This window comes from Tachypleus tridentatus, chromosome 9 (assembly GCF_004210375.1).
Source record: "Tachypleus tridentatus isolate NWPU-2018 chromosome 9, ASM421037v1, whole genome shotgun sequence".
NCBI classification, from domain to species: domain Eukaryota; kingdom Metazoa; phylum Arthropoda; class Merostomata; order Xiphosura; family Limulidae; genus Tachypleus; species Tachypleus tridentatus.
Window position 1 is genome coordinate 22,695,175 of NC_134833.1, and position 24,975 is coordinate 22,720,149.

A 24,975-nucleotide genomic window follows, 5' to 3' on the forward strand; every position below is an offset into this window, starting at 1 on the left:
AACTAGTTAACAGTACTAGAGACAAATTAACTAGTTAACAGTACTAGAGAGAAAATAACTAGTTAACAACACAAGAGGGAAAGCAACTAGTTAACAGCACCAGAGGGAAAGCAACTAGTTAACAGTACTAGAGACAAATTAACTAGTTAACAGTACTATAGAGAAAATAACCAGTTAACAACAGTAGAGGGAAAGCAACTAGTTAACAACACTAGAGAGAAAGCAACTAGTTAACAACACCAGAGGGAAAGCAACTAGTTAACAGTACCAGAGAGAAAATAACTAGTTAACAGAACTAGAGAGAAAATTACTAGTTCACAGTACTAGAGAGAAAGCAACTAGTTAACAACACCAGAGAGAAAGCAACTAGTTAACAGTACTTGATAGAAAATAACTAGTTAACAGTACCAGACGGAAAGCAACTAATTAACAGCACCAGAGGGAAAGCAACTAGTTAACAGTACCAGAGAAAAAATAACTAGTTAACAGTACTAGAGAGAAAGCAACTAGTTACCAACAGTAGAGGGAAAGCAACTAGTTAACAACACTAGAGAGAAAGCAACTAGTTACCAACAGTAGAGGGAAAGCAACTAGTTAACAACACTAGAGAGAAAACAACTAGTTAACAACACTAGAGAGAAAGCAACTAGTTAACAACACTAGAGAGAAAGCAACTAGTTAACAACACTAGAGGGAAAGCAACTAGTTAACAACACTAGAGAGAAAGCAACTAGTTAACAACACTAGAGGGAAAGCAACTAGTTAACAGCACCAGAGGGAAAGCAACTAGTTAACAGCACCAGAGGGAAAGCAACTAGTTAACAGCACCAGAGGGAAAGCAACTAGTTAACAGTACTAGAGAGAAAATAACTAGTTAAGAACACTAGAGGGAAAGCAACTAGTTAACAACACCGGAGGTAAAGCAACTAGTTAACAGTACTAGAGAGAAATTAACTAGTTAACAGTACTAGAGAGAAATTAACTAGTTAACAACAGTAGAGGGAAATCAACTAGTTAACAACACTAGAGAGAAAGCAACTAGTTAAGAGTACTAGAGAGAAAATAACTAGTTAACAACACTATAGGGAAAGCAACTAGTTAACAGCACTAGAGAAAAATAACTAGTTAACAGTACTAGAGAGAAAATAACTAGTTAACAACACTAGAAGGAAAGCAACTAGTTAACAGCACCAGAGGGAAAGCAACTACTTAACAATGTATCTCATAACGGCTGGTATGGATATTAACACTTTTATTGGTAAGCAGAGAACAAGTTACGACCTTCTCTGGTGATTTTAGGTTAACAAAGAGACTTTGTAACTCACCGCTGTCATACACATGTCTCAGAGACGAGTTATGAAGGGTTATGGGATTGTAGGGGATTTTAGGTTCACCTGTGAACAGGAAAAGCTAACCAAGTAGCATTTCTTAACCTCAGAATCACTAGAACTAAGACACAGTTCCAAAAAGACATCCACCGAAAAATCACCCATACTGGACTATACATTCTCTGGGACTCAGCACATGAAACAAAGCAAAAACTCAACATTCTAAGGAACCAAATAAACACAGCCACAAAACCATGCTCGCCAGATAAAATTAACGATGAAATAAACAAAATAAAACAACCTTTCATCAACAGCAACACATTTCCTTAAAAATTGTGGAAAAAATTATACGCACATACCTAGATCAACAAAAATAAATCCCAAGATACAAGAGCCTTACACTGCTGTATACCATATGTTCCTGACATCAGTGAAAAATAACCAACAATACTTATAACAAAACACGATATTCCAATAAACACCAAATTTATTTAAAAACCAGGTACAAAACTAAAGTCCATACTCTGTAAAAACTACACTGAGAAACACAACACCAACATAATTTATAAAATACAATGCAACAACTTCTATACTGGAGAAACAAGCAGAAAAATGGAAACTAGACTCAAAGAACAAAAAAAAAAACACCTTCACACGTGTTTGAACACAAGTCAAATAAACACATAACCATAGAAAACACCCAGATATTAAGTTGGGAAACAAATATAAACAAACGAAAAATCAAAGAAGCCCGACTTATACAGCACCTAAAATTAAACCAATATAAAGGAATACTTCTTTACCTGTATTAATTAAAAACCTAACATTCAAATGCAACGCCCCCTACAATTCCGTACCCGTTTATACTCTCGTCCCCAAGACATTTCAACGGTCGGTTGCAAACTCTCTTCTTAACCTGAAGATGACCTAAAGCGTTAATACCCATACCAGCCGTTTTTATTTCAAGTGTAGTTCTCGTCATCAAGAACAAGCAGTCCATAGTAAGAAAGCAACTAGTCCAGGGTACTAGAGAAACAACAACTAGTTAACAGCGCCAGAAAGAAAGCAACTAGTTAACAGCACTAGAGGGAAAGCAACTAGTTAACAGCGCCAGAAAGAAAGCAACTAGTTAACAGTACTAGAGAGAAAATAACTAGTTAACAACGGTAGAGGGAAAGCAACTAGTTAACAACAATAGAGGGAAAGCAACTAGTTAACAGTACTAGAGACAAATTAACTAGTTAACAGTACTAGAGAGAAAATAACTAGTTAACAACACAAGAGGGAAAGCAACTAGTTAACAGCACCAGAGGGAAAGCAACTAGTTAACAGTACTAGAGACAAATTAACTAGTTAACAGTACTATAGAGAAAATAACCAGTTAACAACAGTAGAGGGAAAGCAACTAGTTAACAACACTAGAGAGAAAGCAACTAGTTAACAACACCAGAGGGAAAGCAACTAGTTAACAGTACCAGAGAGAAAATAACTAGTTAACAGAACTAGAGAGAAAATTACTAGTTCACAGTACTAGAGAGAAAGCAACTAGTTAACAACACCAGAGAGAAAGCAACTAGTTAACAGTACTTGATAGAAAATAACTAGTTAACAGTACCAGACGGAAAGCAACTAATTAACAGCACCAGAGGGAAAGCAACTAGTTAACAGTACCAGAGAAAAATAACTAGTTAACAGTACTAGAGAGAAAGCAACTAGTTACCAACAGTAGAGGGAAAGCAACTAGTTAACAACACTAGAGAGAAAGCAACTAGTTACCAACAGTAGAGGGAAAGCAACTAGTTAACAACACTAGAGAGAAAACAACTAGTTAACAACACTAGAGAGAAAGCAACTAGTTAACAACACTAGAGAGAAAGCAACTAGTTAACAACACTAGAGGGAAAGCAACTAGTTAACAACACTAGAGAGAAAGCAACTAGTTAACAACACTAGAGGGAAAGCAACTAGTTAACAGCACCAGAGGGAAAGCAACTAGTTAACAGCACCAGAGGAAAGCAACTAGTTAACAGCACCAGAGGGAAAGCAACTAGTTAACAGTACTAGAGAGAAAATAACTAGTTAAGAACACTAGAGGGAAAGCAACTAGTTAACAACACCGGAGGTAAAGCAACTAGTTAACAGTACTAGAGAGAAATTAACTAGTTAACAGTACTAGAGAGAAATTAACTAGTTAACAACAGTAGAGGGAAATCAACTAGTTAACAACACTAGAGAGAAAGCAACTAGTTAAGAGTACTAGAGAGAAAATAACTAGTTAACAACACTATAGGAAAGCAACTAGTTAACAGCACTAGAGAAAAATAACTAGTTAACAGTACTAGAGAGAAAATAACTAGTTAACAACACTAGAAGGAAAGCAACTAGTTAACAGCACCAGAGGGAAAGCAACTACTTAACAATGTATCTCATAACGGCTGGTATGGATATTAACACTTTTATTGGTAAGCAGAGAACAAGTTACGACCTTCTCTGGTGATTTTAGGTTAACAAAGAGACTTTGTAACTCACCGCTGTCATACACATGTCTCAGAGACGAGTTATGAAGGGTTATGGGATTGTAGGGGATTTTAGGTTCACCTGTGAACAGGAAAAGCTAACCAAGTAGCATTTCTTAACCTCAGAATCACTAGAACTAAGACACAGTTCCAAAAGACATCCACCGAAAAATCACCCATACTGGACTATACATTCTCTGGGACTCAGCACATGAAACAAAGCAAAAACTCAACATTCTAAGGAACCAAATAAACACAGCCACAAAACCATGCTCGCCAGATAAAATTAACGATGAAATAAACAAAATAAAACAACCTTTCATCAACAGCAACACATTTCCTTAAAAATTGTGGAAAAAAATTATACGCACATACCTAGATCAACAAAAATAAATCCCAAGATACAAGAGCCTTACACTGCTGTATACCATATGTTCCTGACATCAGTGAAAAAATAACCAACAATACTTATAACAAAACACGATATTCCAATAAACACCAAATTTATTTAAAAACCAGGTACAAAACTAAAGTCCATACTCTGTAAAAACTACACTGAGAAACACAACACCAACATAATTTATAAAATACAATGCAACAACTTCTATACTGGAGAAACAAGCAGAAAAATGGAAACTAGACTCAAAGAACAAAAAAAAAAAACACCTTCACACGTGTTTGAACACAAGTCAAATAAACACATAACCATAGAAAACACCCAGATATTAAGTTGGGAAACAAATATAAACAAACGAAAAATCAAAGAAGCCCGACTTATACAGCACCTAAAATTAAACCAATATAAAGGAATACTTCTTTACCTGTATTAATTAAAAACCTAACATTCAAATGCAACGCCCCCTACAATTCCGTACCCGTTTATACTCTCGTCCCCAAGACATTTCAACGGTCGGTTGCAAACTCTCTTTCTTAACCTGAAGATGACCTAAAGCGTTAATACCCATACCAGCCGTTTTTATTTCAAGTGTAGTTCTCGTCATCAAGAACAAGCAGTCCATAGTAAGAAAGCAACTAGTCCAGGGTACTAGAGAAACAACAACTAGTTAACAGTACTAGAGAGAAAACAACTGGTCCAGGGTACTAGAGAAACAACAACTAGTTAACAGTACTAGAGAGAAAACAACTAGTCCAGGGTACTAGAAAGAAAGCAACTAGTTAACAGTACTAGAGAGAAAACAACTGGTCCAGGGTACTAGAGAAACAACAACTAGTTTAGGGCTCTAGAGAGAAAACAACTGGTCCAGGGAACTAGAAAGAAAGCAACTAGTGAACAGTACTAGAGAGAAAACAACTGGTCCAGGGAACTAGAAAGAAAGCAACTAGTTAACAGTACTAGAGAGAAAACAACTGGTCCAGGGTACTAGAAAAAAAGCAACTAGTTAACAGTACTAGAGAGAAAACAACTGGTCCAGGGTACTAGAAAGAAAGCAACTAGTTAACAGTACTAGAGAGAAAATAACTGGTCCAGGGTACTAGAAAGAAAGCAACTAGTTAACAGTACTAGAGAGAAAACAACTGGTCCAGGGAACTAGAAAGAAAGCAACTAGTTAACCGTACTAGAGAGAAAACGACTGGTCCAGGGTACTAGAGAAACAACAACTAGTTTAGGGCTCTAGAGAGAAAACAACTGGTCCAGGGCACTAGAAAGAAAGCAACTAGTTAACAGTACTAGAGAGAAAACAACTGGTCCAGGGTACTAGAAAGAAAGCAACTAGTTAACAGTACTAGAGAGAAAACAACTGGTCCAGGGAACTAGAAAGAAAGCAACTAGTTAACAGTACTAGAGAGAAAACAACTGGTCCAGGGCACTAGAAAGAAAGCAACTAGTTAACAGTACTAGAGAGAAAACAACTGGTCCAGGGCACTAGAAAGAAAGCAACTAGTTAACAGTACTAGAGAGAAAACAACTGGTCCAGGGAACTAGAAAGAAAGCAACTAGTTAACAGTACTAGAGAGAAAACAACTGGTCCAGGGTACTAGAAAGAAAGCAACTAGTTAACAGTACTAGAGAGAAAACAACTGGTCCAGGGAACTAGAAAGAAAGCAACTAGTTAACAGTACTAGAGAGAAAACAACTGGTCCAGGGAACAAGAAAGAAAGCAACTAGTTAACAGTACCAGAGAGAAAACAACTGGTCCAGGGCACTAGAAAGAAAGCAACTAGTTAACAGTACTAGAGAGGAAACAACTGGTCCAGGGCACTAGAAAGAAAGCAACTAGTTAACAGTACTAGAGAGAAAACAACTGGTCCAGGGCACTAGAAAGAAAGCAACTAGTTAACAGTACTAGAGAGAAAACAACTGGTCCAGGGTACTAGAGAAACAACAACTAGTTTAGGGCTCTAGAGAGAAAACAACTGGTCCAGGGAACTAGAAAGAAAGCAACTAGTTAACAGTACTAGAGAGAAAACAACTGGTCCAGGGTACTAGAGAAACAACAACTAGTTTAGGGCTCTAGAGAGAAAACAACTGGTCCAGGGAACTAGAAAGAAAGCAACTAGTTAACAGTACTAGAGAGAAAACAACTGGTCCAGGGAACTAAAAAGAAAGCAACTAGTTAACAGTACTAGAGAGAAAACAACTGGTCCAGGGTACTAGAAAGAAAGCAACTAGTTAACAGTACTAGAGAGAAAACAACTGGTCCAGGGTACTAGAGAAACAACAACTAGTTTAGGGCTCTAGAGAGAAAACAACTGGTCCAGGGAACTAAAAAGAAAGCAACTAGTTAACAGTACTAGAGAGAAAACAACTGATCCAGGGAACTAGAAAGAAAGCAACTAGTTAACAGTACTAGAGAGAAAACAACTGGTCCAGGGTACTAGAGAAACAACAACTAGTTTAGGGCTCTAGAGAGAAAACAACTGGTCCAGGGAACTAGAAACAAAGCAACTAGTTAACAGTACTAGAGAGAAAACAACTGGTCCAGGGAACTAGAAAGAAAGCAACTAGTTAACAGTACTAGAGAGAAAACAACTGGTCCAGGGCACTAGAAAGAAAGCAACTAGTTAACAGTACTAGAGAGAAAACAACTGGTCCAGGGTACTAGAGAAACAACAACTAGTTTAGGGCTCTAGAGAGAAAACAACTGGTCCAGGGTACTAGAAAGAAAGCAACTAGTTAACAGTACTAGAGAGAAAACAACTGGTCCAGGGAACTAGAAAGAAAGCAACTAGTTAACAGTACTAGAGAGAAAACAACTGGTCCAGGGCACTAGAAAGAAAGCAACTAGTTAACAGTACTAGAGAGAAAAACTAGTCCACAGCACAAGAAAGAAAACAAGTAGTCCAGGACACTAGAGAAAAGGCATCTGGTCCACAGCATTAGAGGGAAAGCAACTGGTCCACAGCAGTAGAGAGAAAACAACTAGTCTACAGCACTCAATGTCGAATTTTATGTCACTCGAATCGAACATTATGTTTTGTTCGTAAGTATTATAAGGCATCCATGATTCCAAAGTGAGGAACACGTTTTGCATCAATAAGACGCGAACTGTGGACACTAAAATTCACAAGGTCACGCCCGACTAAATTTAAAAGGACATTAGTATTTGTCTATTTATAAGGCAACTTCTGTAAAGACCTGGCACAACCTGGTGGTTAGGGTCCTCGACTCGTAATCTTAAAGTCGCGTGCCAGACTTCTGGTCACCGAACATGCTCTTTTACAGCCGTGAGGACGTTATAGTATTACAGCCAATCCCAATATTCATTAGTTAAAGAGTAGCCAGAGAGTTTGCAGTGAGTGATTTTGACTAGCTGCTTTCTTTGTGGTTTTCACTGCAACATTACAGGTGGCTAGCACAGATAGCTTTCTAGTAGTTTTGCACGAAATTCCAAAGAAACGCAGTGAAACTTTCTGCAAACTTAAAGTAAAGAAGTCTTGAAAATATTTTTTATCAACAGCAATATACCATTTGTTCAAATTTTTCTTTTCCTTTCCAGTGTGGCCTGGCATGGCCGAGCGCGTAAGGCGTGCGACTCGTAATCTGCGGGTCGCGGGTTCACGCCTGCGTCGCGCTAAACATGCTCGCCCTCCCAGCCGTGGGGGTGTATAATGTGACGGTCAATCCCACTATTCGTTGGTAAAAGAGTAGCCCAAGAGTTGGCGGTGGGTGGTGATGACTAGCTGCCTTCCCTCTAGTCTTACACTGCTAAATTAGGGACGGCTAGCACAGATAGCCCTCGAGTAGCTTTGTGCGAAATTCCAAAAAAACAAACAAACAAACAAAACCTTTTCAGTGAGTTTAATGTGACGATTGGGTGATATTTGTTGGGATTCGTTAGTGCCTTTTAAAAATTTGTAATTATATTCTTTATAAAAAGAAACAACTACATAAAAACAACTTAATACTTCTGGGCATGGCTTACTAGTTTAGCTTGCTAAGTTACGAATTGGAAGGTAGGCCCAAGTTTCGAGCCATGATTGCGCTGAACATGTTCCGCTCTTTCAATTGTGGTCATGTTATCACAGTAACTGTCAACGCCGTTATTCGTTTTCTGGAGAGGGGCGAAGCCTTTGTGCAACAAACACGTGTGAGTGACTCCTGCATTTCAAGTTCAAAATACTATATTGTTATATATATATATGAAGATAAAAGAGCTATGAAATGCTAGCGTCACTAGCTTGTTCAAACAGCAATCACGTCACGTTTAAAAACAACCAATCAGTGGTTTCATCTCTCCAGTAATTCTTCATTACATCCTGTAGTCAGTATTTATTTTTATACCTCTCCTCTCTTTGCTTGTTCGTTTCTTTTTGAATTTCGCCCAAAGCTACACGAGAGCTATCTGCGCTAGCCGTCCCTAATTTAGCAGTGTAAGACGAGAGGGAAGGCAGCTAGTCATCACCACCCACTTGGGCTAGTCATTTACTATCAAATAGCAGGATTGACCTAACATTGTAACGACCCCACAGCTGAAAAGGCGGGCATGTTTGGTGTGGCTGAGATTCGAACCCGGGACCCTCAGCTTATAAATCAAGCGCCCAAACTACCTGGTCGTGCCGGGCCTCCTCTCGTGGCAATGGCCTAAAATAATTTTTTTCTCGCTTGAACTACTGTGAAACGGGTAAATAAAACAAAAATATTCGAACTTGTCAGCTTTCATAGTGCAGTCTCAATATTCTTCGGTTCGTTGCTCAGCTAGTTATATCAAATAAGCTTTTTATATTAGGTTGCCATAGCATTTCGGTAATCGTACAAGTTTGTGTAGTTTGTCAAGTTTATGTTAATGTTTCCCATTAAAATCTTTTTACCTTCTAGTTGTTTAAACAGGTAAAACAAAATTATTTACTAGCCTACGCTCCTTCACCGGTTAAGTTCAGTCCCTCAGCTTCAAAATCCATGATTGGAGGATGTTCGCTCATAGTCTCAAACAATCTATAATAGAAACTCCTTACTAGCCTTTGTGTATTACAAATCATGGAAAGGTCTGGGTTGTTTGTTTGTTTTGAATTTCGCGCAAAGCTACATGATGGCTATCTGCGTTAACCGTCCCTAATTTAGCAGTGTAAGGCTAGAGAGAAGACAACTAGTCATCATCACCCACCGCCAACTCTTGGGCTACAACTTTACCAACAAATACTAGGATTAACATTATAACGCCCCCTCACGTCTGAAAGAGTGGGCATGTTTGGTGTGACGGAAATTCGAATCCGCGAGTCGAACGCCCAAACCACTTGGCCATGCCGAGCCTGAAAGGTTTGGCTAATATCAAAAGTTGAAACATGACAACCACGTAAGCGTATCAAATGCGTCTGAAAATTTCAAGAGCTCGAGATTTTGATCAAATATGTAGACAAGGCTGATTTCGGAACAGGCAAATTCAACCATTTCCAAACGAATTAAGCCGCTAGACAACGCTGCGGAAAATCTAAACATTTTAAATTGATTTCAAATCTGAATCACATAATTTGTAGCGTTAGGGAGTGCCGGTGTCACACTCGTGTGGTTACACCTTTTTGGCTTGGCATTAACCATTCTTATGATTATAAGTTCAATACTGATTATCCTGTTTTTTTTCATAGGACATGTACTCCCCTTCTCCACAATCCTAATAGGTAATTGGTAGAAAACTGAGAAAACATAAAATCCTTTTGGGCTTTGGTTAACTTAACTTGGCGTGCATTTTTTCGGCGCTTTAGAATGTTCCAGAAATCTAATTGTTTATTTGTGCGCAAACTTAATAAGTAAGAAGAACGTGTCCGTGAGTTCACTTTCCTACTAAGGACGAGGTTTGTTTAATTACGTTATTGAATCGTTGTTCAAATCTTCGTGTTTGTTTGTTTTTAAGTGTCAGCTTTTGTGCGTAATAATTGATGTTATTGTTTTGTGACATTAGATAGTATTACATTGAATAAGTGGAGAGTAAATGTTTCGTACGTTTCGATTGGTCGCTAAGCGTCCATACTAGCAAATCGAAAGTGCTTCTTCAGACCGCAGCAGGGAAATAAATTCCGTTACACAATCTAAAAAATGAATCACTCCCTGATTTTTCCTTTAGCTCTTTGATTGGTTCTGTATCTTCTCTTTGCTGTTAAATCCCTCGGTAACTCAGTGGTATTTCTGAAGACTTATAACAAGCTCCGATACCTGCGATTGGCAGGATACAGATAACCTATTGTGTAGGTTTGTTTTAACAACTAACAAAAGAAACAAACCCTCTATTAAGGGCCAAACGTGGCGTAATAGGTATTTGCTACGACTGTAAATCCAATGATACCACATGGTTATTTGCTAGGACTATAACTCCAATGATACCACAGTATAGTTGTTTGTAGGACGATAACTCCAATGATACCACAGTATAGTTGTTCGCTAAAGCTGTAAATCTAATAATATCACAATATAGTTATTTGTTAGGACTATAAATACAATGATATCGCATGATTATTTGCTAGGACTGTAAATCTAATGATACAACAGTATGGTTATTTGCTAGGACTATAACTCCAATGATACTACAGTTCCCAGACAAATGCCAAAAAAAAGGGGATACTCTGGGAGCGTACATACACTATTGAGTCAGTCAGACAAGAAGAGATCAAGAATTGGCGGAAGATGCTATTATCTAGTTGGCTTTCCTCTGGTCTGTCATCTCAAGAATTGGAATCCTTTCGTGTTGAAATATATAGAACAAAAGCTCTACCGTATATTTAACCAACTTAAATTATATATGTTACATCTTCAAAAGTCGATTGCGAATGTATTTTTCTATTAATTAGTTAAATTAGGTTTGGTACTTGTGAGTGTCGCAATTGGTTCAGCAATAATACAAGAGAAGAAGTAAGATCTCTGTAAATACCCTAACTACGACATATCCACAATTTAATATTATATTAGTTCATTGCTGATTTTGTAACGCGTGGAACTAGTAACACTAGTTTTCATTAAAATCGGGGCCCGGCATGGCCAAGCGTGTTAAGGCGTGCGACTCGTAATTTGAGGGTCACGGATTCGAATCCCTGTCGCACCAAACATGCTCGCTCTTTCAGCCGTGGGTGCGTTATAATGTGACGAATAATCCCACTATTCGTTGGTAAAAGAGTAGTCCAAGAGTTGGCGGTGGGTGGTGATGATTAGCTAGCTGCCTTCCTCTAGTCTTACACCGCTCAATTAGGGACGACTAGCGCAGATAGTCCTCGTATAGCTTTGAGCGAAATTCAAAACATAGAAAAATTTTGTAATGCGTGGGACTAGTAACAATAAGTTTCATTAAAATCGGTCGTCAAAGTGTCCATGAAAATGGGAAACGAGATTTGATGAGATTTTGTAGCATCCCAACCATGATAACATGACTCCTTCCTTTATTGTTACTCGGATCTGGATGTTATCCAGAGTTATTAGTTGCGTATAAAACGGTGATTGTATCGCTTAGAATGCAAAGATATGCCACACTGCAGACATGATGTATTTATTATGGACGTTAGAAATGCCATCTTCATTACCACGTTAGACTCAAGTACTAACTATTTGAATATCCAATATTTTCATTAGCTTCAGTTCTATATCACTTTATGCTTTATTTCTAGTTATATTGATTTTATGTATAAACTTAAGTTTAATGATTGTAACTTAATAGAACGGAAGTGGCTGTAAAATATTAGGTCGTATACATATGTATGGTTAGAAAAATACGAATAACTGGGCAAATAACTCAGGATGTCTAGCCACAGCCTATGTTGTATTTTGTTGTAATGCACGCTCAATCCTACTGTTCGTTAGTAAAAAATAGCCCACGAATTGGCTGTAGATGGTGTTGACTAGCTGATTCCCTCTAGTCTTACACTGCTAAATTAGGGACGGCTAGCACAGATAGCCCTCGAGTAGCTTTGTGCGAAATTCCCAAACAAACAAACAAACAAAACCAAAAAATCCTCTAATTTATCATTAGTCCTCGTGCAGCGTTACGCGAAATTAAAAAGAAAACCAAACTAGCACAATGCTACACATTGGGAATCGAACCTTGAATTGTAGTGTTATATCTTAAGTACCAAGTAGGACCAATGCGTAAACTTCAAAACAAATACAGATATCTCTTCTTTGTCATGGTCGAATAGTTTTAATTGATGAATACTTTAACAATCTGGTAAAACTGCTGGTTTTAGTTTCTCTTGTTTCAAATAAAACCCACTGAAACAAACAAACCAAAAGAAATACACACTGAATACAAGTTTACTTTGTTTCCACGGTTTAAAGATTAACAATACAGGATTAGTTTTAAAGTAGATTCAGGCAATATATTTAACAGGTAGAATGATTCCTGAAGACTTTTTTTAGGTGTGCTGGTTTCTGTAGACATCTTTAGGTGTAATGATTCCGTAGACTTCTTTAAGTGTAGTGATTCCTGTAGATTTCTTTAGGTGTAGTGATTCCTGTAGACTTCTTTAGGTGTAGTGATTCCTGTAGACTTCTTTAGGTGGAATGATTTCTGTAGACTTCTTTAGGTGTACTGGTTTCTGTAGAAATCTATAGGTGGGGTGATTTCTGTAGACTTCTTTAGGTGTAGCGATTTATGTAGACATCTTTAGGTGTAAAAATTCTGTAGACTTCTTTAGATGTAGTCAATTTTGTAGACTTCTTTAGGTGTAGAGATTCCTGTAGATTTCTTTAGATGGAATGTAGATTTCTGACGTGTTTTTTTTTTATTTAATATAACGTTTTCGGGCTCCACACTGAGACGTGAACGTCAAGCAAAAAGGCAGAAGTTTATAGAAAATTTGTAAAATACTTGTTTGTCTTCTTAACCCTAAAAACTCTAACTACTGGTGAAATTAATTTATACAATTAACGTAGTTTAGCTACTCAGTGACGTTTGTCCGTGTGTTTCAGCGCAAAGCGACATAATTAGTTATCTACGCTCTATTCACTACGTGGAAAAAGGATCCCAACTTACAGTTGACCAACTAGGGGAACAATAATAAAAATATGTTCTTCTCATATTTTAATTTTTCATTTGAATGTTTGCGGTGCTTTGTGAAATAGCCTTCTTTGTTTTCTAATTGTTTTCAACACTGAAATATTATCTTACTTAATATAACGTTTCGTTTTAAAGATAAAACGGGACGAAAAGAAAGCGTTTATGTTTTACAGATGATCGTTAACGTCAGGCCGTTTTTGGTTTTTTTCGTGAAACGTCACTAACCTATTAGTATCACTTTATTAATTATATATCGCCTGGCACGGCCAGATGTGTTAAGGCACTCGACTCGCAATCTGAGGGTCGCAGGCTCGAATCCCGGTTGCACCAAAACATGTTCGCCCTTTCAGTCGTGTGGGCGTTATAATGTGACGGTCAATCCCACTATTCGTTGGTAAAAGAGTAGCCCAAGAGTTGGCGGTGGGTGGTGATGACTAGCTGCCTTCCCTCTAGTCTTACACTGCTAAATTAGGGACGGCTAGCACAGATAGCCCTCGAGTAGCTTTGTGCGAAATTCCAAAAAAACAAACAAACAAAACCTTTTCAGTGAGTTTAATGTGACGATTGGGTGATATTTGTTGGGATTCGTTAGTGCCTTTTAAAAATTTGTAATTATATTCTTTATAAAAACAAACAACTACATAAAAACAACTTAATACTTCGGGGCATGGCTTACTAGTTTAGCTTGCTAAGTTACGAATTGGAAGGTAGGCCCAAGTTTCGAGCCATGATTGCGCTGAACATGTTCCGCTCTTTCAATTGTGGTCATGTTATCACAGCAACTGTCAACGCCGTTATTCGTTTTCTGGAGAGGGGCGAAGCCTTTGTGCAACAAACACGTGTGAGTGACTCCTGCATTTCAAGTTCAAAATACTATATTGTTATATATATATGAAGATAAAAGAGCTATGAAATGCTAGCGTCACTAGCTTGTTCAAACAGCAATCACGTCACGTTTAAAAACAACCAATCAGTGGTTTCATCTCTCCAGTAATTCTTCATTACATCCTGTAGTCAGTATTTATTTTTATACCTCTCCTCTCTTTGCTTGTTCGTTTCTTTTTGAATTTCGCCCAAAGCTACACGAGAGCTATCTGCGCTAGCCGTCCCTAATTTAGCAGTGTAAGACGAGAGGGAAGGCAGCTAGTCATCACCACCCACTTGGGCTAGTCATTTACTATCAAATAGCAGGATTGACCTAACATTGTAACGACCCCACAGCTGAAAAGGCGGGCATGTTTGGTGTGGCTGAGATTCGAACCCGGGACCCTCAGCTTATAAATCAAGCGCCCAAACTACCTGGTCGTGCTGGCCTCCTCTCGTGGCAATGGCCTAAAATAATTTTTTTCTCGCTTGAACTACTGTGAAACGGGTAAATAAAACAAAAATATTCGAACTTGTCAGCTTTCATAGTGCAGTCTCAATATTCTTCGGTTCGTTGCTCAGCTAGTTATATCAAATAAGCTTTTTATATTAGGTTGCCATAGCATTTCGGTAATCGTACAAGTTTGTGTAGTTTGTCAAGTTTATGTTAATGTTTCCCATTAAAATCTTTTTACCTTCTAGTTGTTTAAACAGGTAAAACAAAATTATTTAATAGCCTACGCTCCTTCACCGGTTAAGTTCAGTCCCTCAGCTTCAAAATCCATGATTGGAGGATGTTCGCTCATAGTCTCAAACAATCTATAATAGAAACTCCTTACTAGCCTTTGTGTATTACAAATCATGGAAAGGTCTGGGTTGTTTGTTTGTTTTGAATTTCGCGCAAAGCTACATGATGGCTATCTGCGTTAACCGTCCCTAATTTAGCAGTGTAAGGCTAGAGAGAAGACAACTAGTCATCATCACCCACCGCCAACTCTTGGGCTACAACTTTACCAACAAATACTAGGATTAACATTATAACGCCCCCTCACGTCTGAAAGAGTGGGCATGTTTGGTGTGACGGAAATTCGAATCCGCGAGTCGAACGCCCAAACCACTTGGCCATGCCGAGCCTGAAAGGTTTGGCTAATATCAAAAGTTGAAACATGACAACCACGTAAGCGTATCAAATGCGTCTGAAAATTTCAAGAGCTCGAGATTTTGATCAAATATGTAGACAAGGCTGATTTCGGAACAGGCAAATTCAACCATTTCCAAACGAATTAAGCCGCTAGACAACGCTGCGGAAAATCTAAACATTTTAAATTGATTTCAAATCTGAATCACATAATTTGTAGCGTTAGGGAGTGCCGGTGTCACACTCGTGTGGTTACACCTTTTTTGGCTTGGCATTAACCATTCTTATGATTATAAGTTCAATACTGATTATCCTGTTTTTTTCATAGGACATGTACTCCCCCCCTTCTCCACAATCCTAATAGGTAATTGGTAGAAAACTGAGAAAACATAAAATCCTTTTGGGCTTTGGTTAACTTAACTTGGCGTGCATTTTTTCGGCGCTCTAGAATGTTCCAGAAATCTAATTGTTTATTTGTGCGCAAACTTAATAAGTAAGAAGAACGTGTCCGTGAGTTCACTTTCCTACTAAGGACGAGGTTTGTTTAATTACGTTATTGAATCGTTGTTCAAATCTTCGTGTTTGTTTGTTTTTTAAGTGTCAGCTTTTGTGCGTAATAATTGATGTTATTGTTTTTGTGACATTAGATAGTATTACATTGAATAAGTGGAGAGTAAATGTTTCGTACGTTTCGATTGGTCGCTAAGCGTCCATACTAGCAAATCGAAAGTGCTTCTTCAGACCGCAGCAGGGAAATAAATTCCGTTACACAATCTAAAAAATGAATCACTCCCTGATTTTTCCTTTAGCTCTTTTGATTGGTTCTGTATCTTCTCTTTTGCTGTTAAATCCCTCGGTAACTCAGTGGTATTTCTGAAGACTTATAACAAGCTCCGATACCTGCGATTGGCAGGATACAGATAACCTATTGTGTAGGTTTGTTTTTAACAACTAACAAAAAGAAACAAACCCTCTATTAAGGGCCAAACGTGGCGTAATAGGTATTTGCTACGACTGTAAATCCAATGATACCACATGGTTATTTGCTAGGACTATAACTCCAATGATACCACAGTATAGTTGTTTGTAGGACGATAACTCCAATGATACCACAGTATAGTTGTTCGCTAAAGCTGTAAATCTAATAATATCACAATATAGTTATTTGTTAGGACTATAAATACAATGATATCGCATGATTATTTGCTAGGACTGTAAATCTAATGATACAACAGTATGGTTATTTGCTAGGACTATAACTCCAATGATACTACAGTTCCCAGACAAATGCCAAAAAAAAGGGGATACTCTGGGAGCGTACATACACTATTGAGTCAGTCAGACAAGAAGAGATCAAGAATTGGCGGAAGATGCTATTATCTAGTTGGCTTTCCTCTGGTCTGTCATCTCAAGAATTGGAATCCTTTCGTGTTGAAATATATAGAACAAAAGCTCTACCGTATATTTAACCAACTTAAATTATATATGTTACATCTTCAAAAGTCGATTGCGAATGTATTTTTTCTATTAATTAGTTAAATTAGGTTTGGTACTTGTGAGTGTCGCAATTGGTTCAGCAATAATACAAGAGAAGAAGTAAGATCTCTGTAAATACCCTAACTACGACATATCCACAATTTAATATTATATTAGTTCATTGCTGATTTTGTAACGCGTGGAACTAGTAACACTAGTTTTCATTAAAATCGGGGCCCGGCATGGCCAAGCGTGTTAAGGCGTGCGACTCGTAATTTGAGGGTCACGGATTCGAATCCCTGTCGCACCAAACATGCTCGCTCTTTCAGCCGTGGGTGCGTTATAATGTGACGAATAATCCCACTATTCGTTGGTAAAAGAGTAGTCCAAGAGTTGGCGGTGGGTGGTGATGATTAGCTAGCTGCCTTCCCTCTAGTCTTACACCGCTCAATTAGGGACGACTAGCGCAGATAGTCCTCGTATAGCTTTGAGCGAAATTCAAAACATAGAAAAATTTTGTAATGCGTGGGACTAGTAACAATAAGTTTCATTAAAATCGGTCGTCAAAGTGTCCATGAAAATGGGAAACGAGATTTGATGAGATTTTGTAGCATCCCAACCATGATAACATGACTCCTTCCTTTATTGTTACTCGGATCTGGATGTTATCCAGAGTTATTAGTTGCGTATAAAAACGGTGATTGTATCGCTTAGAATGCAAAGATATGCCACACTGCAGACATGATGTATTTATTATGGACGTTAGAAATGCCATCTTCATTACCACGTTAGACTCAAGTACTAACTATTTGAATATCCAATATTTTTCATTAGCTTCAGTTCTATATCACTTTATGCTTTATTTCTAGTTATATTGATTTTATGTATAAACTTAAGTTTAATGATTGTAACTTAATAGAACGGAAGTGGCTGTAAAATATTAGGTCGTATACATATGTATGGTTAGAAAAATACGAATAACTGGGCAAATAACTCAGGATGTCTAGCCACAGCCTATGTTGTATTTTGTTGTAATGCACGCTCAATCCTACTGTTCGTTAGTAAAAAAATAGCCCACGAATTGGCTGTAGATGGTGTTGACTAGCTGATTCCCTCTAGTCTTACACTGCTAAATTAGGGACGGCTAGCACAGATAGCCCTCGAGTAGCTTTGTGCGAAATTCCCAAACAAACAAACAAACAAAAACAAAAAATCCTCTAATTTATCATTAGTCCTCGTGCAGCGTTACGCGAAATTAAAAAGAAAACCAAACTAGCACAATGCTACACATTGGGAATCGAACCTTGAATTGTAGTGTTATATCTTAAGTACCAAGTAGGACCAATGCGTAAACTTCAAAACAAATACAGATATCTCTTCTTTGTCATGGTCGAATAGTTTTAATTGATGAATACTTTAACAATCTGGTAAAACTGCTGGTTTTAGTTTCTCTTGTTTCAAATAAAACCCACTGAAACAAACAAACCAAAAGAAATACACACTGAATACAAGTTTACTTTGTTTCCACGGTTTAAAGATTAACAATACAGGATTAGTTTTAAAGTAGATTCAGGCAATATATTTAACAGGTAGAATGATTCCTGAAGACTTTTTTTAGGTGTGCTGGTTTCTGTAGACATCTTTAGGTGTAATGATTCCGTAGACTTCTTTAAGTGTAGTGATTCCTGTAGATTTCTTTAGGTGTAGTGATTCCTGTAGACTTCTTTAGGTGTAGTGATTCCTGTAGACTTCTTTAGGTGGAATGATTTCTGTAGACTTCTTTAGGTGTACTGGTTTCTGTAGAAATCTATAGGTGGGGTGATTTCTGTAGACTTCTTTAGGTGTAGCGATTTATGTAGACATCTTTAGGTGTAAAAATTCTGTAGACTTCTTTAGATGTAGTCAATTTTGTAGACTTCTTTAGGTGTAGAGATTCCTGTAGATTTCTTTAGATGGAATGTAGATTTCTGACGTGTTTTTTTTTTATTTAATATAACGTTTTCGGGGCTCCACACTGAGACGTGAACGTCAAGCAAAAAGGCAGAAGTTTATAGAAAATTTGTAAAATACTTGTTTGTCTTCTTAACCCTAAAAACTCTAACTACTGGTGAAATTAATTTATACAATTAACGTAGTTTAGCTACTCAGTGACGTTTGTCCGTGTGTTTCAGCGCAAAGCGACATAATTAGTTATCTACGCTCTATTCACTACGTGGAAAAAGGATCCCAACTTACAGTTGACCAACTAGGGGAACAATAATAAAAAATATGTTCTTCTCATATTTTAATTTTTCATTTGAATGTTTGCGGTGCTTTGTGAAATAGCCTTCTTTGTTTTCTAATTGTTTTCAACACTGAAATATTATCTTACTTAATATAACGTTTCGTTTTAAAGATAAAACGGGACGAAAAGAAAGCGTTTATGTTTTACAGATGATCGTTAACGTCAGGCCGTTTTTGGTTTTTTTCGTGAAACGTCACTAACCTATTAGTATCACTTTATTAATTATATATCGCCTGGCACGGCCAGATGTGTTAAGGCACTCGACTCGCAATCTGAGGGTCGCAGGCTCGAATCCCGGTTGCACCAAAACATGTTCGCCCTTTCAGTCGTGTGGGCGTTATAATGTGACGGTCAATATCACTATTCATTGGTAAAAGAGTAGCCCAAGAGTTGGCGGTGGGTGGTGATGAGTAGCTGCCTTCCCCCTAGTTTTACGCTGCTAAATTAGGGACGGCTATCGCAGATAACCCTCGTGAAGCTTTGCGCGAAATTCAAAACAAAAAAAAATAATTATATCACATTATTTTATTAAATCATTTTAACTACCTAGTCACAAAAATTCCTCTTTTGTCTCACCAGGTGGCAGTAAAATGGAGGAGGTTTACGTAATACGATTGAAAGGTCTACCTTCGAACAACTCCTCAGAGACTTCTAGCGACGGCGGGGATTGGACTCGAGATGTCACTCTAGGCTGTGCTCTTCTTCATTTAGGCTTAGGTTTCCTAAGTCTCGTACTGGGTATCCTAGGATTGTTGGTTGAATATGATGCCAACTATTCAGGAACTGGCATCTGGTGTGGAGTGATTTTCCAAATGGCAGGAATTGCTGGAATAATTTCGTGGAAATATCGTCACCTTTACATGACGAAAAAGCTCTTTCTTGGCTGTTCTCTCGCGTCTATGATTTCTGCACTAATATTCTTCATTCTTAGCTGCTTTGGCGTAGCGGAATTTCACTCTATCCCAAGAAACTTTAACCAAACGGCACGGATTAGCGGCAATGCTATTATTACCGCCATGGTTGAACTTTTAGTGTCCGTTGTATCATCTCTAGTTACTAACCCTACCGCCATCTGTCAGACAACTTCTTGTATAAGTAGTCCCACGGACGTTACCGGAGGCAAACAAAGATAATTGTTGTAACCAACATACAAACCGCAGAAAGTTTCGGAATGCCAACATCTGCTCTTACTCGGCACCTTAGCCCTAACTGCATGATATCTCTACAGCAATGCCACCCGTCTCCAGATCAGACCTGTCGCATTGGAAAGTTTGTAGAACAGGACCAAATTCGTCTTGAAAGTCAGGACTACTTCACAAGCTCAGAAGACAGTGAGTGGGAAGACGAAGAGAAAGATATCTCTCTTCCTTCTAACAACGACGTAGCAAAGACCAGCGATGTGTCGTCGGATCCCAAATCATCGTCTGAAGAGTAAATTATTTTATATCACACAACTGTACAAAGCTAAGAAAAGTGTAATTGTGTGACAAGACTATATGTGTTATACTTGTTCAACCATTTTTAGTTTGTTGTTTAAATACATACACGTGTTCCAAATATTTAAGCACTGAAGGATGCTATATTTTTATTTAATGTGCCGTGTATTTCTGTAATTAAAATATAATCTATGTCGTATATAAGGCATCTAAATACGAATCGGGAAGCCTATCCAGCCTTCATCCCTGCCGTCTTGCTATAAAAAAAAAAATATACAGCCATCTTATCGCCTTAAATTTTAAGTTAAATGGTTCTTAAAGATAGTTTCCGTTGTGTGTGTTTTTTCAAGTAGAAATGGTTAGAGGTTTCAATGAAACTGAAAATTATATCGATTTTTTATGAAGTCATTTTCTGTTTTTATTACTACCTTTCATGAGATTTGATGTGTTTCCCAAAGGGCAATCATCCGGTGACATGCCCTTTAAGCCGTATGGGACTTACATTGTGACGGTCAATCACGCTATTCGATTACTGTAGCCCGAAAGTTGGTGGTATTACCCAGCTGTTTTCCCTTAAGTCTATCACTTCTAACTTAATGATGGCTAAAGATGGTAGCCATCGGGTTGTTTGGGAAAAATTCAACAAACAATTAAACAATATTACTGGCAAAATAATGTTGATTCTAATCTCAGTTTTTGGACAGAGCAGAGTCACAATTTACCATAAAATTAACACTCCTACGAAAAGTGGGGCCTAATAGGCCCCAGAGCAACTTGAAAGGTTATTAATATTAGGCTAATAATTTTGTATTTAAATGAAATTGCCATTTAAATCCATTAATGAATGGATTAACGAGATTCCCACTGTCCCTATCTGCTATCTAGCGAAATCACAGCCAGGGGAACGGGCTTGGAGAAATCAAGACTAGAAACGTTTTTTCGTAGGAGTGTTAAGGTTAAAGAAAACCTTATATGGGCAGTAGATCTTATCTTGTCAAATAGATGGAATATCCCCAGACATCATCCTTTATGAACGTTGACAGTTACGAACTATAATGGAAAAAAATATATAATTTTAGTTCTATTGTAACGTTTGTTTCAGATATATATAAATATATGTTAGTGACTCAGAAAACGTTTTGGATCATGCATATATATATATTCACACACACAGACATAATGCAGTGTTTTCTCGGTTATTGTTTGTTACAAAATGCAAAATGTAAGTAGGTTTTTCCTCTAATAATCATTACGAATCACTATCTTGCTGAAAATGTAATAATAAAAATGAAACATTTGTTACAGAAATTAAAGTAGCAGCATGGTTTAAAGGAGTAACATTTTGTATTTATTTGTATAAGCGTATTTTATTATTAGTTTTATTTAACAGTTACCTTTAACCCTAATCTCGTTGCTATAGCTACAGCACAAGTCTCGTGACGCTTATAATCCTCATTTTATTGCGTGTGCTAATTATACCCTCAGAGGATCAACGGTATAGTTTACAGACTTACAACACTAATATCCGGGGTTCGATACCCGTGCTGGATGCATCAGATAAGTCCATGCGACTGTGTTCTGAAACTAACAAACGCGTAACTTTCAAAGTATAGCCTTTAGCTTCAGTACATTCGATTTCATTTTTGTTGTTATTGTTGGGCAACATTTCAATTTGTTGTAAAACCAGTATATTTTAAAACGTTGTTAATGATGTAGAATTATCTAAAAAGTAATTTGAAATGTCGACCGATAATTTTACAAATACAATACTGTAACTAGCTGTTACTACAGGATATAAGTTGAAAAATCTGTTATTTTTTACTAACTAAGCCTAAAATAAAATTATACATATTAAGCAGCTTACTTACAGGTCCGCGTATTTCATGTATATGAATGTCCATGGCTCTGCTTATACGCAACTGATAAAAAATTATAAATAGGAGTTGAGATTATATTTTTGTATATAAATTATTGTGGCTCCATATGTTTCTAAATGTGAAGTAAGCTCATCAAAAAAGTGGTGATAAACTATTACAAGTGTACATATATTTTCCGTTATCTAAAATTATATTTTTATTGTGCGTGGGGGTGGAGTGAGGCCTATTGGATAACGTTCCAGGCTGTGGATGTGCTGATCAAGGTTTCATTTGGCGATATTCCTCTAAACACACTCCTTGATTTTTAGTTGTGAAGCGTTACAAGTGGAGCACTTAAGTTTGCTATGTATTTCATTCGATTACAAGTAGCCACAATGATGACGCTCTCTAGTTAAAATATCTAATACCAAAACACCAAACAACTAGATATGTTAGTGATGACTCTCACTCATAAGCAACACGATTTTACAATTTTCGAATAGACTGTGTTTTTATAGTGGAATACTCGTAGCAAAACAAAGATATATTTAGGCTGTGACCACGTTTGCCTGACTGTGTGAGTCATGAATGTCCACTCTTAGGTAATTAAATGAGTATTGTTTTAAATAGCTTAGATTTAGATTTTTTTACTCTAATCTTTTGTATTCGAATTTTAATCTTTCTGAAAAAGACAAGAAATAAAGATCTATTCACTATATATATATATATAAGTTCTATTAATTAACTTCATCAGCAAAGTATACCCAGAGAGAAAAAAAAAAAGTCATATTGGTGACTGGTTGTTGAAAGAACAGTATGGTTTCATACAGGCAGCCATTGGTGTCAAGACAGAAATGCGTTACTCGCATTCGTTCTTATATTTCTCTATTGTTGCTTTGATGGGACAATTAATCATCCGTCTAGAACAGAGAAACCTATGGCTTAAAAAATGAAGCATAGAAAACAGAAAATAAAGGCGATTATTTCTTCTCTCTTTTTAACAGTGGAGATGAATTTGTTTTTTAATTGATATAAATTTTCATCTCTAGGAAAAATTTTCCGAAGAATTTCAGTTCCTTTAAGACATTAAATTCAAAATAGTTTTCTAGGAACCGTAACTATAAATTTAAAAATCAAAAGTGAACAAAATAAAAAACGTTTTAGAAATATCCAGACCACCCCGAAAACATATTATAGAAAAAAAATATATACTTGGAAACAAATATTTATATTAATTAAAACTGGTAAAAATCATTATAGACTTTATTATGAATATTATGATTTTATAAAAAAAATATATATGTATTTTTATTCGAAATATTAGATCTTATTAATAATAATAATTTAATTATGAAAAAATAAATGATTTTTTTATTTAAAATTGGTTTGATAATTTTGATAGCCGATGGCATAACACAAAGCTGGCATGAAGCATGAAGGAAAAATTTAATTTATTTGCAAAAATTTTTATTCAGTCCTATAGGAACGTTCCTCGCAAGTACTGCGGTGGGTCTACGGATTTACAACGCCAAAATCAGGCGTTCGATTCCTCTCGGTGAACTCAGCAGATAGCCCGATGTGGCTTTGATATAAGAAAACACACGCACCCGATAGAAATACATTGTTTCAGACTAGAGATATGCATATACTATCTGTTAAACAAATTTCCAAAAAAAGCGAAAATACAACAAAATCAATTCATTGAACACAAAAACAAATTCAGGTTTTAATAAATAAATAACACTTTACTAAACTTACATTATATCACAAAATAAAATGGTAAAAAAATCACTTTAGGTTTACGTACAGGTAGGTAAAACAACAGAACTCACTTCGAAATATAGAGTTCCGTTTTCAGTTGGAAACGTTCATTGTTTATTCGTGCTATACAGGTAAAGAAACTAACCGATTTGTTTTAATACCAACTGGAGTTATATTCGTATTTTGATGAAATCATCCCAAACGAAAAATGTCATTTGAAAACATCTTTCTATTTTAACATATTTTATGTTTTTTAAAGAGATTTATAATGAATATAATATCAATGTCGTTTTATGCGTCCAACACACGTTTATCACAAATATCTTGTGATTCTGCTAATAAGAGTGACGTCACGACACAGAGACACGCCTCCTTTCCCCTTTAAAACTTGAATTCAGCGGTTATCTCTTAGATTGGTTTAATGTTGCGCTGTTGTCGATCATTTGTAATTACGACTTTGCTTCATGTAAGTAATAGGAACTTATATGAGCAATGAGAAAGAACATCAATATTTCTTTTGGTGGGCCGAGCGTGGCCTATAGTGCTGGAACCGTGAATCCGAAAGTTCAGGTTTACTGCTCATTATCGCAAAAATAATAATAGTGGCAGTAACATTCCACTATTAGGCGTGTTTAAAATTTCGCGCAAAGCTACACGAGAGCTGTGTACTCTAGCCGTCCCTAATTTAGCAGGGAAAGACTAGATGGAAGGCAGCTAGCCATCACCGCCAACTATTGGACTACTCTTTTACTAACAACTAGTGGGATTGGCCGCATATTATATATAGCGCACCCACGAATGAAAGGTTGAGCATGTTTACTGAGACGAGGATTCGAACCCGCGGCCCTGACATTGCGAATCAAACGCCCTAACCTCCTAGCC

At 37.0% G+C, this 24,975-nt stretch overlaps 1 protein-coding gene across 2 annotated transcripts in view; it reads left to right on the forward strand.

Annotated features, from left to right (window-relative positions):
* Positions 1-21,807, forward strand: part of LOC143224852 (uncharacterized) — a 39,595-nt gene extending 17,788 nt beyond the window's left edge. For both annotated transcript variants that reach the window (XM_076453219.1, XM_076453218.1), the window contains exon 2: positions 19,620-21,807. In XM_076453219.1, the coding sequence (XP_076309334.1) occupies positions 20,212-20,475 (264 nt within the window). In that variant the 5' untranslated portion in view covers positions 19,620-20,211 and the 3' untranslated portion in view covers positions 20,476-21,807. The remainder of the gene's footprint in view (positions 1-19,619) is intronic.
* The last annotated feature ends 3,168 nt before the right edge of the window (positions 21,808-24,975 follow it).